The sequence below is a fragment of the Eretmochelys imbricata genome, chromosome 1, assembly GCF_965152235.1.
Source record: "Eretmochelys imbricata isolate rEreImb1 chromosome 1, rEreImb1.hap1, whole genome shotgun sequence".
Taxonomy (NCBI): domain Eukaryota; kingdom Metazoa; phylum Chordata; order Testudines; family Cheloniidae; genus Eretmochelys; species Eretmochelys imbricata.
In genome coordinates, this window is record NC_135572.1 from 317,087,666 (window position 1) to 317,105,333 (window position 17,668).

Below are 17,668 nucleotides of genomic sequence, written 5' to 3' on the forward strand. Positions count from 1 at the left end.
GCACTTCGCACGAGCACTTCCTTGCTACAGCAGCAGCAAATGAAATCCCCTTTGCTGACGGGGTCGGGGCCATGACTACTAAAGGCGATTGAGCAGGGACAATCTGGGAAGGCAGACAAGGAGGCACAGGACCTGGAAAACTTTGCCGCTCCTGGCCCCTGTGAAGAGGCAGGATATGGATGGTTTTCAACAGAAAATGATGTTTGATCTTTCCCTCTATTTCATTGAAACAAACTCCTTTTCGGTTTAGGTGCCAGGAGTGCGGCAGGGAGTAATTGTCATTTTCTTTTCTAAGTAGCTGAGCTATGCAGAAGTGTAACCTGCCTGCCCTTGTTCACACTTAAAAACCAATTCTTAAAAACATTCTTAACCGCTCTAAAACTTTTCAATTCATCAGGCCCTTTGCCCTTCCAGAACCCTTGTGAAGTTCCACAACTCTCACTGCAAGGAAACTTCATGTAAGCTGCACTCTTTTTGAATTGTTCTATGAGAAAAAAACACTTCGTTCTGTTAAATTAAGCACAGACATTTAGTGTCAATGGGAACTTCAGTAACTTCTTTCCACTCCTCCTTCTGATATTGCTCTTTCAGAATTCCTCTGGATCCCATCCATACGAAGATTCATACACCTTCTCTGAAAATAAACACTGTGGTATTTTTTTTTAATAGAAACAGCAAATTTTGAGACAACCTTGTCTGATTCTGTCAAACTCACATCAAAGGCATGGGAATATGGGAGTTTGTTTACAGAACACAGCCCTGGGCTCATACAAAGCAGGTTATCAAATACAAGCATTGAGAAATAGCTTATCTGTTTTTACAAGAAAAAACTAGGTGACAGTTTGAATGATTTGAAATACTGAAAACATCTTTTAATTTTAGAATTCTATACAAACTTAGATACAGACACGGTCATGACAAAATGTGTTCTTATTGCCTGCAAAATTTCACATAGAAATAGAAACACTGATGGCAAGCTTACTGACATCCAACCTGATGAGATATCCTTAAACTTGCAAGATGAATGTAGGGAAATAGAAGACACAGTAAGTAAGTAGCGTATGTGCATTTTGTCATCCCTAGAGTCTTCTTATTTATACACCAAACTCAAAGCACTGTGAACCAAGATTTAAGTTTTTAACACACATCACACAATAATGAAAAATTAAGTACAAAACAAGAAAAAATATGTAAAGTGTAATCCTGAAAATACACTGTTTTTTTAACAAGGGCACTGAATTAGTCCAAGAATGATTTCCTGTATAATTGTGTATTATGGAGGCACACATCTTGTTTTCTGCACAGGACATCACTATTTGATGGAGTTACAGGAACAAATGGTAACTCTAACAAAAGGTAAAGAAACGTAATCACAAGGGGAACTCAAACTCCATGCCAACACTCTCACAGTTCTAAGCAAAGCTATACATTGAAATATGCTAAAATCATTGTCCTCAAAAAATTCTTGGCACTTTTGCTCCCAATAATTCTGCTTTCAGATTTAAAAAAGTGGAATGAATTACATTTTTGGTACTCGAGTGGGTAAAGCAAAACTGTAAATGCAAATACAAGGACAAGTTACAAAACAAACATTTAGTGTTGACCTTCTAGGTGAAATATCTCACTATCATCCTTCTTCTTCATCGCTGTCTTTCATGGTGATACCCTGAAGTCCTCCCCCATCAGTGACTGAGACTGTGGCCTCCTCTACTTTAAGACGGCTGTGAATGGTATCATAGGTTTTACTATTCAGTGTTCCTTCCAACACACCCTGCAGTCTGAAATCTCGGTAGGTTTTCTGTAGCAAGAAGAGAGAACATTCTAAATGCACCATTGGATTTTCCCAAGAAGCCCATGCATAGTCACTGCATAAAGTGCCCAATTATAAGAATAGTTTTACTCCTTTTAAAAATACAGGCCTATCCTTTTAAGTGGTGCTGGTGCTTTCACTTTTGAGTCAGAGCTCAGCACTTTCCGAGAATTAGGCCTTTTAAAAATCTCAAGATAACCCTCCAAAATACAAGGCACCCAAAATCACTAATCACTTTTGAAAATTTGGGCCACAGAGCACAACCACCAAAACCAGGCTGTGTGTCCATATAAGCAACTTCTTGTCATAATCGTTTGAGAACTTGTGCAAGTGAGGAGAGATGTGAAGTGATAATAAGCCACCTACTAGAAACATTAAATAGTTCATGTTACCAAGATATATTAGCAATTATTTCTTTAAGGTAGTTATCAACTTTTTCCTCTTGTGCACCACTTTGAAAGAAAGATCGCCTTTCATGGGTCTGTTCCCTCCCAATACAATAATCCCCTAAATACTTGGTTCCCAAAGACCTTCTTTACACTCTTGCAGTGGTCCAGCTTTCACTAGTGGTAGCAACCATGGAAGTGGACAGAGGTGTTAACAGCCTGTTGTCTAACTTTGGGTAATTTTTGCAAAACTGCATTAGCATAGACAATGTTAAATTGTTTCATTCTATAGACACCAGAAAAGGGTCCACTGTCCCCAATTTAAAAAACCATTCCTTTAAGATGGTGTGTTTTGTGTTAAGCTTCCAGACTTCACTCAGTGCATATTTCACAGTAACTCTGTAGTCCCCTCATTCATTCAGAGATAAACTGACAAAGAGCTTTGTGAATGTCTAAACAATTTGGCATAATTCTGTGAAATCAGTCTTAAGAGTACAGCATTTTGAAACTGAGAAGTCTACAGTTGTATATTCAATTATGAATTTGGTTACAGCTACTGTTTACCATCCAGCAGAATATCTCAACACCTGGACTCTTTCCTCATAATATAATTTATTTTGCAGTTATCTCTGCATTATAAACCAGGTGTTTATGAAAATACTTTCAAAAACAAGTTTTAAGATGTGTTCTGTATTCTGTGACATAACAGTTTCTATGGTCACTGCTTAAAAAAAAAAAGCCAGAGTAAATGCTCACTTAAATTGCAAATCATCTACATATCCTTCCCTTTGTTCACTTCTCAAGGTTTTGTTTCCCTGATGCATTGATTTGCCATGACACAGCAGAGGCTACTGTTTCATTTGACTTTCTATGTTGGGCAAGAAGACATTATTCAGTGATGATGTCTAAAAGCAGGCAGGCAGCACTGCAGTAGTGAAAATCCAACACACTCATACTCTGCCATGTTTTCTGGTAGCACTGGTTTGGGCTTACAATGTGCATGGAAAAAGCTATAGGAGAAGAGGACCAGGAAAGGACTAAAGCCCCACAATTCCCTACTACTTTGTCTACTTTGACCACTGCCTGTTAATTTCCCATATGGATCCACTTTGCTGACTTTTCCCTATCTCATTGATTCTGCCTCCAGTCCATCCAAAACACAGCTATCAAGTTTTTCATTCTTCCAATGCTCTGACTAAATCACTCCTACTGATTCTCAATCCAGATTTAATATTTTTGCATTCATATTATATGCCTATTGAATAATCTCTTGTAGATGCACTGACATTTCAGTGCAATAAAATCAACAATAAAGTAACTATAACTCAGGGTAATCAAAGCAATCCCAATAAGGACCCTGTATTTCCAGGGAACCCGTCCTTAACCAACTCCCTTAGACTATTCCTGGGTTAACTGATGAGGTCTGCAGCCTGCCCTGAACATCACAGTTGTTTCTCTGTTGGATCAAAGAGGGAATAAGTTCCAGAGTTGAAGACCTTCTACTGAGATGGCTCTGTTCTCAGCCCCAAAATGAACATATCAGTTTGATCATCTCAGCTGATTTCAACTGCTGCACCCTCTCTCTCTTACCCTGAATTGCATCTGGAAATGAATTAGTAGCCACTGCACTCAACAGAACATAGGTATAGCGCGCTCCCTGAAGGAAATCCTTTAAGTCAGTGCTACTTTAAGCTGTGTTCTGAACCACACTGAGATCAAAGTTCTACTCATCACTTTCAGATCTCTCCAGAATTCCATCACTGCTCCTATCTCTTCCATCTCTGCTTATGACCCTTCCTATTTCATGCACTCTATGCTTCCTTTCCAATCACTTGATTTATGTCCCACATCCACTATAGCCTTCTTTCATGACACCCTCAAGGCCTGATATTGCTTGTGCAAGTACAAAGCTCAGAAATATCCATTTTAATTAAAAACTTTAACCTATGCTCCAAGTCCCCACATTTTAGAGTTTGTGGGTTACCTTGTGGATTTTTATACTGTGGATTTGAGCAACGTGGGTGCACTTTTCCTTTAAACGAGGAAACAATTATGGGAGAACAAATAGAAAACGCTGTAACTGGATACAGTCACTCACTATATTTCACTACTGTATATACAGTAGGATTTTCACACTTTTTCAGAATTCTCCTTTTACATGACTTTTAAAGATTGATTTTGCAACCATTATCCAGACAAACCTCCCATTGATTTCAGCAGAACTTTTGCCTCATGATAGACTTCAGCATCAGGCCCATTGATATATTTTCAGTTCAGTGTAGTGGCCTTCGATGGTACAACTGCTATTATTGTTAAAAGCAGTTACATATCTAAAGCATCTCTTGCTAATTTGGGAGTTTTAGTATTTTATTAGTATTTCTCCTAGGGTAGCCTCTGCTGGCTAGCTGGGGAAAGAATATTTCTTATCCTTCAGAGTACATTTTTCCCCTCTGTGTGCACGTTCAGGTGCTCTATTGTGCTTGCCATGAATTTAGCATATGGAGGCAGAGATCTGGCATACCTCACTTAGCGTACAGCTCTGTGCAAACTGATGGTACTGTATAAATAAAACAATACAAGTAATTATGTACTACCAAGTAATTGTCACTTAATCTCATTTATAGTCTAAGGTATCACTAGTGTCCAAGTAGCAGCCTTTTTTCTTGAATTCCAAACTTTGATGACCTTCCAAGACAAAAGCCTTTTCATTTACTTAAATCCAGTTTCTTTCCTTTTAAATTTCCAGGAGCGTCCGTGTGTTCTGTGGCTGTTTAGCTCATACCAATCTTTTTAAAGACTTTGTGATCTTTTTTTAGGTACTTATAAAATACAACAAGGTTTCCTCTTGGCATCTTTTCCGAAGTGTGTAAGATTAAACTCTCATTCTTATGATGGTAGTTCAGAGCCTTCGAACAACTTACATAGCTCTTTCTCCAGAATTTGTATATACAGATAGATGTAAAGTGACCCAGATGGGATTTTAGGACCTCTTCTACACTAGAGGCCATAGACATTTAAACCAACTTTGGAACCCTCTCTCACATGCCCATAACACTCCACATGTCTAGCTGCAAAGTTGCTACCAGTTTTCAACAGGTGTTCACCGTACTTCCTCTAAGCAAGGGTAACCACTGTGTCACTCTGTAGTTTTAATGTAGACAACAGTACTGGCATCTATTGACTCACAGTGCACCAGTCACTCCTTAAGTGTCCGATTAGGTAAATCTTTTGGACTCTATGGTCCGGGGGTCAAGTTGTCCAGAAGCTCCTCACTTGTATAATTTTGCCTTTAACTCTCACTGTGTGCACTTCTTGTATTCCATCAGCACTTTAGCCCTGGAGGAGAGCAGGTCATGTTTCCACTGTTGTCCTTCCTCGAGAAAAACGTTGAATTCCACGAGGGGGCTCTCATTGGAGTCACCACTTACAGTGTGTCTTGACTATGCTGTCACCAGCCAGTGGCCTGAAAGGAAATTGGTTCCATGGAAACCAATAGTGCAGGACCTGGCTCTAAGATGGCAAAACTGAACTTGGATGGCCCGGTGGGCCATATTTGATCATTTTTCCAGTTTACAATGAAAATTCCAAATGTAACTCTAGCGTCCAAGAGAAGAATTTGCCCTGATGTTACAGCCATGACTTTAACTGTACAACACGATAATTTGGGGAAAAGGTTATCATTGAGACCAACAACTTCTTATCAGACCTATGGATAACAAGAACATTCAGAACTACAATAGTAAGGATTTAAAAAGTTTGGAAAGGGACACAAATTCCTCTGACTCGAGGTATAAGCCAGTTTCTCACTGATGGGGATTAGAAAGAAACTTTCCAAGAGGGCAGGTTATCCAATAATTATGTAATGTAGGATTTTTGCACTTTCCTCTGAAGCATTTGGCATTAGCTACAGTCAGTGATAGGACACTGGACTGAAAAGACCACTGGTCTCATTCAATATGGCAATTCCTTTGTTCCTAATTCTACTGGTGCTCTATCTGGCCGAAGAAAAATTAGGAAATTCTATCCAATATGTGTACAGTGTTCTCCACACTGAACCTAATACATCACAATAGATAATGAAATAGAAAAAATAATTAAAAAACAGTTACCATCCACTTTCTTGAGGGCAGGGAAAAAACGGGGTAAGTGTACTATTGTAATTGTCAAGATAAAAATAGCAGCTTTCAGCAGTCCCTATACAAATTGCTCCAGTCTGTTCCAGGTAAGGATTTGTAATTGAGATGGTAGACATAATGCAGTCAACATATTTATTCACTGTAACTGATCGGTTGATTCCTCTGTAGTGAGGTTACAGTGGACAGTAACTACTCATTCAGGGAAAGGTGTTCACTGCAACTGAATGCAATAACTCTTTGTCTAGGCAGAAGGAAAAAGAGGACAGAGCTCTTTTAAGCATCTGTACTGCGTCTGGGTTATGAGGGAGAGGAGAAGGAGGACAGACTCATCTGAGTGGAGCCAAGGGGGAAACAGGAAGAGGCCGGGCCAGGGAGGGTCACTGTCTCATCATGTGCACCAGGGGAAGGGGAGGGTATTCATGCCCCTGCTGCATTCCAGAAGGCTTTCTCTCTCTCAATCACTGATCAGTAGCATCTACCCTCCCACCCAGCGGATCAGAATAGAAGCAGATTTTATGATCTTCTGTGGGCTTGCACTAGTTGCCTTTTTTCATTTGGGGCTGGCAAGGAATTTTCCCCTCACTGTCAGATAGGCTGAAGTCGAATGAGTTTTTTCCACCTTCCCTGTAGCAGGTCAGGGACCTGGTGAGGTAGGTAATGAGGGTAGGTCTAGATATCACAATTTGGTAGGTAGTAGGTGTGGTAGGTGTCCAGTGCAGGTACTTATTACAGAGGGGATAGGGTTCCCTGATAAACAGGAGCTGGAAGTGGGTTTAGGGCAGTGGTGGGCAACCTGTGGCCCATCAGGGTAATCAGCATGTCCCTGTGGACTGTGCCGCTTCCTGCAGCTCCCATTGGCTGGGAACGGTGAACCGCAGCCACTGGAAGCTGCGGGCAGCCATGCAAATGTAAACGAACTGTCTAGCAGCCCGCCAGCGGATTACCCTGATGGGCTGTGTGTGGCCCGCGAGCCACAAGTTGCCCACCACTGGTTTAGGGGGAGGCATCCCCTAAGGAAGTTGGTAAAAGTAGGGTTGGAGCTCCTAATGTCTGGTTCGGCAGGGAGACAGCCTTATCTTTTTTCCAGCCCCATTTAACTCCCTCAGTTGAGAGGACGGTGGTGAGAACGGGCTGAGATCAGGTTCAGATGGGGGAAGCCTGTGGGCAGTGCTTCCAAATAGGTGGAAATGGTTAAGGAAAGAAAGATGACCTGCACTGTACAATTTATTACCAACTTTTCCGAGATAGTTAAGTGAATAAAGTGGCCTAATTAAATCACATTCATTGCCTGTCTTTCTTCCTGCAAATCAAGATAAGCATTTTGAAACATACTTCCCCCGTCCCCATACTCACAGGTAACCAAAGGGGGATGAAACCCTGATAAAAAGTTGCAACTTGCTTCACTATACATGTCTGGATTTGCACAGTGACCCATGTTTATCTATAGTAGTTTATTTTCTATTAACTATCCCTCACTTTTCTCTCTAATGCCCTAATTCAAATATATTTTTGTTTACCTTGACTATCTTGATGAGAGTCTTCAGCTGGTAGACGTGAAGCTGAAGGTCTAATCTATCGGCCAGCCACATACATATGACTTTCATGGAACTGCTGTACCATTGCTAGAAAGAAGGGTGAGAAAAGACAAAACAACTCTGAAGTATTCATTTACCATATTTAGTAATGAGAGGTAATGACCATATATCAGCCCTCGAAGTCATCAGTGATATAATTTTCTGTTAAGAGAATTGCGTGTGGTGCTAGGAAATCAACTAACTTGACCTAGACTAATGGGTGTAATTTAGGGATGGGAAGAGGGGCATTGCCCCCCACCCCGCCCCCAACTGCAAACCTCAGGCAGGGGCCGAATTTGCCCTCCCAAGCACAGCCCTATTGATCTGACTGGAGCTGCCTCCCCCTCGCAAAAAATATATAGAAGTAAAACTACACCTATTCCTGGACTGTTTTACATTAATTAGCACTCTCTACGCTAATTTGTGTCTTTGAGTTGTAACAAATTAATGTGAAATAGTGTTTTGCACTGTGCTATCTGTCAGTAAGAATGGTTATTAAACACACATATTAAAGAACTGACTGCTGAAACAGTAGGGGAAAATGCAGTAAGATTAGCTTTAAAGAAAGATTTTGCCTTGCTTCAGGGTTTCCATACGAAACAAGAAAACAACATCTAATACAGGATAAGGGCATCAACGATGAGCCAAAAATCCTGAAGTCCTTATTCTGTTTTTACTCACTCCTGACTTCGGGAAATCACCCCAAAGTCCATGGGAGTTTTACTTCAGTAAAACCAGAAACAGACAATAAAAGAAGTAAGCTTTTCAGGATTTTGCCTTCCATTTGTTACCAACTATATTACAAAATATCTTTTTTTCCTTTTGCATGCTAGGCATGTCTGTAAACATTTTCACTCAAAGCTTTATGAATAGATATTGCAAAAACAATCTTACTGTAGTTGGTGCTCATTTTATCATAAAAATAACATCCAGCTCAAATATACAAGAGTCCAAGACAGAGCACCAAGTTGCATTAAAATTAACTAAAGTTAACAGAGTTTTTACAAGACGCTGTAGTAGTTTTATTCCCTCTCATGTAAATTACTAACCAGATGTCATTCAGTCAAAGTATAAAAAAGGAAGGGGCTTGTTTCATTTTAGGAATAAGAGATTACACTTTGAGAGAGTTCATGTCTCATCCTTATTTATAGTCTCTCTCCCACAGGGAGGAGGCTTAAATCCTTTCCTGTTGTAATTTCCTGTCCCCTTACAACATACACAGATATGTAAAGAGAGAAACATTGCGTCTTTATGTTTTAAAATGCAGCATATGATACAAGGTGCATATATTAACAAAGTTCAAAGGATGGCTACTGTATGCAGCTTTAGCACTCTCTGAATATTGTAAGCCCAATTAAAAATATATTGAAAGATCTAACACAGTGTGGTTTCTGGATATTATCTAACTAATGATAAAAGTAGCACTCTTTGTACCAATAATGCCAGCCTTCTGTAACAAGCTTTTTATGCATATATTGGATACATATTTACATTCTTTTTCTTTATAGTAAATAAAATAAATCTAGACTCAGAAGTGATTAGCAATCAGCTTTAAGAAATGTTTGTAATGATTAAAAGTAAGATTTTCATATGTATTTATTAAGGTTGCTTTAACAATTTTGTTTAATATTGATAAAAGGTATTTTAATTACATATCACAGGAAATAAATTAATTTTACTTTTTATCAAACGTATTCCTATTAATTTATTATTATATTGAACTGAACAAACCATGAATAAAATGCATGTGGCCATACAAATCTCATAAAATGAAATAACTTGATTTGTTTAATATTATGTAGGGTTGATTTGGTATCCATGGAACATTGCTCCGGATCACTGAAAGACATTCCTTAATAGAGTTTCTTTTCTTTTATTAGTCACATGCTTATTTTAGGGTTTTCATTATAATTTCTTCACATTTTTTTAAAATAATGGATAATGGGGTCTTATTCAAGTAAAGGCTGACACAGGATGATTGTCATGTACTATAACAAATAGCATATATGTGAATTCACTTGCTGGACTCTGATGACATGATAAACTTGAAATCTCATATAGACATGCATTCTCTCTGAACCCTCTACTGTTCTTTGCAACAAGATGGACCTAATCTATCCTCTTGTTGGTTAGGTGCTACACATCTTAATCTTGCATAGGGGAGAGATACAGAACATGATTCTATCAATGAATTTTCAGGAAATGAATATTATTCCATGAGAAAAACCTGTATAACATGGGCTACAATTTACTACTGCTAAGGGGGTTGTATTGAGATAATTGGTAAGGAATGAACAAGCAAGCTGCAGACACTGTGATAAGTTCTGTGACTGGTTATCCTTGTGTAACACTATTGAAATTAATGGAGTTGTAGAAGGAAAATTAAGAACAGAACCTGTCTCATTCTCTCAAAATGTGTGTATTTTCAAAAAAATCCAGATACGTAAATGAAAACTGCCATGGAATTCAAATTCATTACATCACCCCAATAAGACAGACACACTGAAAACACAGCCAAGAAACTAAAATCACTGCTTCACATTAGTCCAGCTAAATCTGGAAATTAAAGAATAAATGCTGCTCAGGCAATATTTGAGAGGCAAATAAAAATTAACTTTGTCCCTCCATTGTATAAATAGGATAATCAATACACCAGGGCAAAAAAGCATTTTTATAATTATTAACACAAAAATGGTAAAATGTTAAAATCAAGATCACTGAAAAATTGTTAGCCTAGTTTTAACAAGCTAACCATATACAGGAAAATAGTTCAGTGAAATTACCATTAAGCAGTATTATAAGATATTATATATCAAAACACATGAAGAAAACATTTAAAAAGCACTATATGGAAAATGACATTTAAATTTTGAAGCCAGAATTGTTATAGAATTTTTACAAGAATCACAGCATATTTTCAGGGTCTCTCCCCTCCCGACTCGCCTTGGTAGACAGAATTCCTGTTACTTTCTGGCCTCTCCTCCACAGACTTTGGGCATTTAAGGAATTTCTTCTAGACTATCTAAGATGAATGTTTCCCTTTTTCTGTTTTTTTAAATGGTGTTAAAAAAAAGCAGAGTGCTACAAACTCAGAGGGGGTTGGAAAGCAGGCCATGCATTTTGACCATCATCAGTATAGTTTACTGGCAGAGTATGCACCAAATGTGTCATTTGGAAGATCTGTTGCAAACTCACTTGCAACCTTTAGCAGTCAGATAATGGACTTTAGCTTTCAAAATTTTTAAATAAAAACAGTTCCTTTTTAACTGGTAAAAATGCACTTTCCCCCTTTTCTAACAATGACACTGGAAACGCAGTAAGACACTTGCAGATGTCAATGATACAGTATTAGTGGCTTATTCTTTGCTGTGGTCTGTGCAGACATAAAGCAGTAAGGGAATATTATATATTTTTTCACATCAGTACATGACAGCAGCCAACCACTTTAAGAAAAAATATGTTAGTTTTTTCTTATTCATGGTTCATCCAGCTCCTGTAACGGCATGCATTACTCACTTCAATTTTCCAGAGATATCTCTTTTAAAGTAAAAATAAGAGAAAAGGAAAGGCTAGGGTTGACTTTGTGAGACCCCTGTATTTATTCACACTTATTGTGCATGACTGTAGGCTGGTAAATCATATTAGCAGCCTGTCTCCCCATCAAGCTGCTACTTGCTTTCCAGCCCTGGGAAGGTTCAACAAATCAACAGGAGCACGGAAAACAGAACATCAGTCTAATCTAGTGTTTAAGGTGAAGTTTTCAAACCCAATCTAAGAAGATCTTTAGAGCAAGCAACAAGCTGAAGGGCTCAGAAGGTGGTACTGACAATGAAAGAGTGTTGAAATATTGAGAAGCGCAGTACTTGTGCATTTTTAATAACAAGAGGGTCAACAAGGACACAACTCCCTCAGTGCCAATAGATGCCACTGACTATGGAAATTGCCACACCAGGGCTATAAACGCTCTCAGTTCATCAGCTTTCTTAAACAGTTCATCAGCTTTCTTAAACACCCTAAACCCCCTCAGTGGACCTTTAGTCTTGAATTAACAAACCAAAGCAATGAAAGAGGGTGCAGCTTGAATGGCTGGCATTGATCCCCAACTGTGTTCAGCACTGCTACAGGCACTGAAAAACTCTCTCCATTGTCAATAGAAATTGACAAACCTCCTCTCCTAAATAGTACAGCTGAGCCAGGCTGGATCCATGCAGCTGTAAAGGGCTCCACTCTCAGGGCCCAGGAGCACTCACAATAGAACAATCATGAGCTCTTTGTCAGCCCCAGACTCTGCAATTTTCTAACAAGGATTAAAGTTGTTTCTCGGCAGTGCTGGTGAAAAGAGATTTAGCAACATACCGTGCTTTCTTCATGCAAGTTAAAGAGAAGTAGTTAAGGAATTTCATTATTCTGTTGACTATTGGAAATACAAAACAAATATATGAAATATTCACAATCCTTTTTCTTGCCTAATCTATAATGTTTTGAGAATTATTCAATTAAATATAACACTTATCTTCTGAAAGCAAGCACTTCAGATATATTTTTGAAGTTTTATAAAAAGGTGCAGCTGTTTGCCACCTGGAATGAGGACTCAATACATACTAATACACAATGCCTTAGACCTTCTAGGTCTGATATTCCTAAATCTGAATCACAAGGCTCCATAGGGTTTCTATATCTTGGCTATTCCTGGCAAATGGGCACTGTCAAGAATGCTGCTTTTGATGAAGATGAGAGAAAAAAAATTGTAACATTTCGTGGAAACAAAGCTGTAATATTTTTTCTACTGATGTGTTTAGCTTCTTATTGATTAGGAATTGGTGCTGTACAAACAATGATAGGTTTTTACCTCCTCCAGCTACACTTTGTCTCAATAGGAACAATAGCAGAGATTATACTTTCCACAAAGACTGTATGTTAAGACAGTGAAAGCTAAACTGCCAGTGTAAAATAAATATTAGTGTGTTTAGAATACTATAGCACCTGTATCAAAATATATTATTATTTAGATGCATAGCACTAATGGTATGCTAAGTGCTTTTAACACTTCAGAAAAAAAGTTAAATCATCAAAAGAATAATGAAGTTAGGTTTAAAAAATGCAAATTATAAAAAAATAAATAGGGACATTAAATAATATGGACATTTTCAATAGACAGAAAGATCTGTTTAGTTACCTAATGTTTCAGTCATTCTATATTTCCCCAGCTATAAAATAGGGATAATGATATTGACTTACTTTGTAGAGGTCTTTGAGACCTACTGATGAAAGTGCTATACAAGACCTAAGTATTAATTATTATTATTATTGTATCTTTAAGGACACTTTTTGGGCTTAGGAATTATGGCAAATGTTTTCTTATTTGGGTAGTGAAGTTAGACACTTAACTCCGTATGCGTACATCTAGATAAGTGGCCGGATTTCCAGAGTTATTGTTTTCAATGAATGTTGTAGATGCTTGGCACCTCTGAAAAATCAGGCCAATTATCTTGGTGACTGCAAACACATTGGGATGCCTACTTTTATGTATCTTGGTCTGTTAATTTTTTCAAAATCTGACGTCACAAGCTCTGTTTGCCAAAAGCTGGGAATGGGTGACGAGGAACAGAACCCTTAAACAGTGAAGTGGCCTGTTAACTGGTAACAATCTGCTATTGTTTATGTTGCATTTTGAGTGTCAATAGCTTTCCTTAACTTGTAAAGCTACATTATATCTACAGATAATTTAATTTATATTTCTAAGGTCTTCAGTCAGGGTGCCACAAAATCATTTAACTAAAACATATTTTCTCTAATGCCAAAGCACATCTATATGATACTCAGCTCTCCACTTCATTGCACAAATATGGAAGCAGGATAAATATGAAGTTATCCAAGTCTGGGCTTGATCCCACAGCCCTTCCTCAGACAAAACTATTGGCTTCAGTGAGAGTAATTCCTAAGGGAGGATTGCAGGTTTGTGTTTCACGGACCAAGCCATGTCCCAACTTTATGTTGCAGCTGTGTTGGATTATGAGTTAAACACTGGAACAGGTTACCTCTGGAGGCTGTGGAATCCTCACCACTGGAGGTTTCTAAGAACAGGTTAGACAAACACCTATCAGGGATGATCTAGGTATTCTTGGTCCTGCCTCATACCAAGGGGATGGACTGGACAACCTCTTGAGATCCCTTCCAGCCCTATATTTCTATGATTCAATGTATGGTCTCTCCTCAGCAGCCTAACTTATCTTGGCAACAGGTGGTCCTGGTGAAGAAGGAAGGTTAATGGTCTCCAGGAGACCTTGGAACAGACTGCAGGAACTGGACCTTTCACACACATAAGCTTCATCTTCTCTAAGCGGCTTCTGCAGATCCTGCCCCTCTCACCTTCCTGATTACTGCAAGAGTAACCCAATGGAACTGCCCTGGGGAAGAGAGACTAGGCCCAGATCTCCAACTTGCTGGCCCAAGGGAGAGAGGAGCTGATGGGGAGGGAATAAGAACATAAGAACAGCCACACTGGATCAGACCAAAGTCCATCTAGCCCCGTATCCTGTCTTTCAACAGTGGCCAATGCCAGGTGCTTCAGAGGGAATGAACAGAACAGATAATCATCAAGTGATCCATCCCATTGCCTGTTCCCAGTTTCTGGCAAACACAAGCTAGCGACACCATCCCAGCCCATCCTGGCTAATAGCCATTGATGGACCTATCCTCCATGAATTTATCTATCTCTCTTTTGAACCCTGTTAGAGTCTTGGCCTTCACAACATCCTCTGGCAAAGAGTTCCACAGGTTGACTGTGCATTGTGTGAAGAATCTGTTCCCTCCAAAAGTAATTGGTATGTGTGGCTGAGAGAGCTTTGTCCACTTTCATTCTAGGGGGACAGCTCTTTTTCAGAGATATCCGCCTGAAGATTCCCATCTTGGACTACAAGACCCATTCACTCTTCTTGGTTACTACCTGACAGCTAGGAGGGGTGGGGAATTCCACTAGCTAACTCTTATGGAATTAGGGAGATACTACATATGCAGAGTGCCTCCCTGAGGTGATCCCTTAGCCTCTAGGTGTGGTAGAGACTCTGCTCCTCAGCAGAGAGCATGGGGGACAGGCAACAACAGATCCCTCTGTAGAACTGTTCTTGAGGTGAGAGTGTGTGTGTGTGTGTGTGTGTGTATGTGAGGGTAGGGGTAGTCAGCATGTGATTATTATTTGTTCCACAGCTGTGTAGGCAGCTGTGGAACAAAGCCAAGCCCTGAAGTTCTGGTGGACTCCATGCTGTGGATGCAGGTGGGATCAGCATTTGGTTCTAATGGCCCAATCTGGTAAACCCTTTCTACTAGACATAGGGCTTAGTAACATGAGTAGCGACTCCTCATCGTATTAAGCAACTGCAGGAACAGTCTTTAAATATGCGACTTTTAATTTTATTTTACTCTAAAAAACCTGTCTGTTCTTTATTAGAGGAGTAACTAGAATATTTTTATTGCTGCTCCTGGAACTTTATTTTTATCTTGGTAAACCAGTAATTACTCTACACAGAATTCTTTAAAAAGTAATTGCTTCAGGTAAACAGTGTATGGAGCCTCACCTTTTAGTTTGAAACATTTTTAGAATCCGGTGGCATTTTTATGCTGCACACATTTTATAGAACACTGAGTGTACAGAGAAGTGATATTTGCAAATATGAATTTGCAGATAGTACTGGAATTAAGTTGCCAGAATTGAGTGGCCTCCATATTTATGATCACTGCTCAGTAGAACATATAGCAAGCATCTGTAGTACAGTAGCTCCTTAGCCTCGGTGTGCACTTCATATATATTTGCTAAGCCTGACTACATTATTTTATTATGATACACACACCCACACAAAAGTGTTACATTTGAAGGTGCATTTCAATTGATTCTTTTAAAAAAATCAATATGTTAAAAAACCAAATATTATTAACTGTATAGAAATGATCAGTTAAGGAATAGCCAATAACCATCTGCCATACAATCCTTCGTCACTCACTATCACCCTCCCTCTTTTACACACCCAATCTTAGTATGGCCAACTCATTTTGTTGTGTAATGGAAATATGCCGCTGGATGCGTTGATTTTGTATGTTATTTTCATTGTGTAGTAAAGATTCAAAAAATAATATAGTTCAAAAGGTTTATTAAGATATGTCATCAGATATTTCACAGTGTGATATGATGAAGGGGTAAAATAATATTTTAATGAATGACTGGTGTAATTTGGTAATATAATGTCCATTGATTGTATGGTGTTTTAGGTTTATGTGACTGTAGGAAAGCCTGATAAGTTGTATTTTATAACTACATTAACTATATTGTGTATCCGATAACAAGTTTTTCTGTAGTGAGTAACGCTGTAGTAATATGTTGGAAATGGGTCCCTTCAATAAATAAAATAATCAAGATTTACTGATCTCCAGTCATTTGTTATTTTGACATCGGCATACATATCAGACGCTTTTGGGGAGGGCAAAATTAATGTCAGGCGGAGGTGTAAATCTGATGGAATGATAATGATGAAGGATTGTATGAGCATAAAGAAACTGGGTGAATCCTGTAATTGTTAATTTGTAGATGTGTGAGTTTGAGGTTCACAATTTTGTGACGAGATGTCTAATCTTGGTTTTGGGTGCCAACTAGACTCCATTGAAACACACTTTCAACCGTAAAACCTTCTTGTAATGATAATTTGAGGGGGGGGGAATTTCCTCTATTTGTTTTTTATAAATTTTATAAATCATAAATTTAAATCTGGGAAATAAGGTCCACAGAAGGGGATCCTTACTGTAACATTTTATGAGGCCCAGTGCATGTGGAGTTGTGTGTGTCTGGAGTTGTATCTGTGTGGATCATGGGGTTAGAGGACAGTGGAAGGGAATGGAGCTTTTTATCTACACTGTAAACTAAGTGCTTAAAGTTTTCTATCTAGAAAATTTTAAATATTTAAAATTTATCATGGATAAACTCTCCATTTCCCCATCCCAATTCCTGTACCCCATTCTAGCCAATTCCTGTACACCTTCCTACTCAAGTATCCTGCATCCATTTTCTATGCCTCCCCCAGTCCCCTGCACCCTTTTCTATACCCCTGGCTCCCTGCACTTCCCCTTCTTTCCCCACTGCATGCTCCGCCAGTCTCCTGTCCTCTCATATTCTTCTTCCTCCCACAGACACCCTAATCCAACAAATAGTAGCACAGTTCTAGGTCACCCAGTCTATTCCCCTTGAAACTCACGTCCCCACTTCTACAGGCCTCCTCCCGGACTCCTGCTCATCCGCATATCCTCCACCTCAAATCTCTCCCTCTAATATTTGGAAAAAATTTAGAGCATTGCAGAGTGTGTGTATGTAAATAATTGCTCTGTACAGCCTAAACTGTATCCACAGGTAACAGGAAGGGAGGAGTGAGGAAGAACAATACTGCAGCCGGCCACTTTAAGGCACTGATAACTCTGCAGATCTATTCTCTGCCCAAACGCATTGAAAAGGGAATCAGGATGGGACTTTTTTCAGCCTGGTAAAGTGACAAACAGACCTTTATTACTTCACAAAGTCTATTCTCTCCTTACAGCAAGGTGATCAGCTTTCCTCTTGTATTTTGGCCTGTACTTAGAAGGAAGAACACTTCCTTTTCCCCTCAGGGCTCCTCCTCCTGCCTTCCTATGCCTTTATTTATACCCCTACTTGAATGATCCCCTAATTAGTCTCTTCCCTGCCTACTTTAGTGAGGGGTTCATATTATCCACTTTTGTAATCGA

At 39.0% G+C, this 17,668-nt stretch overlaps 1 protein-coding gene across 3 annotated transcripts in view; it reads right to left on the reverse strand.

The window, feature by feature from the left end:
* Nucleotides 1-901: 901 nt before the first annotated feature.
* The window catches only part of CADPS2 (calcium dependent secretion activator 2), a 561,163-nt gene continuing 544,396 nt past the window's right edge, over nt 902-17,668 (reverse strand). For all 3 annotated transcript variants that reach the window (XM_077834502.1, XM_077834493.1, XM_077834509.1), the window contains 2 exons: nt 7,850-7,954; nt 902-1,798 (listed from right to left, as the gene is read on the reverse strand). In XM_077834502.1, the coding sequence (XP_077690628.1) occupies nt 1,628-1,798; nt 7,850-7,954 (276 nt within the window). In that variant the 3' untranslated portion in view covers nt 902-1,627. The remainder of the gene's footprint in view (nt 1,799-7,849; nt 7,955-17,668) is intronic.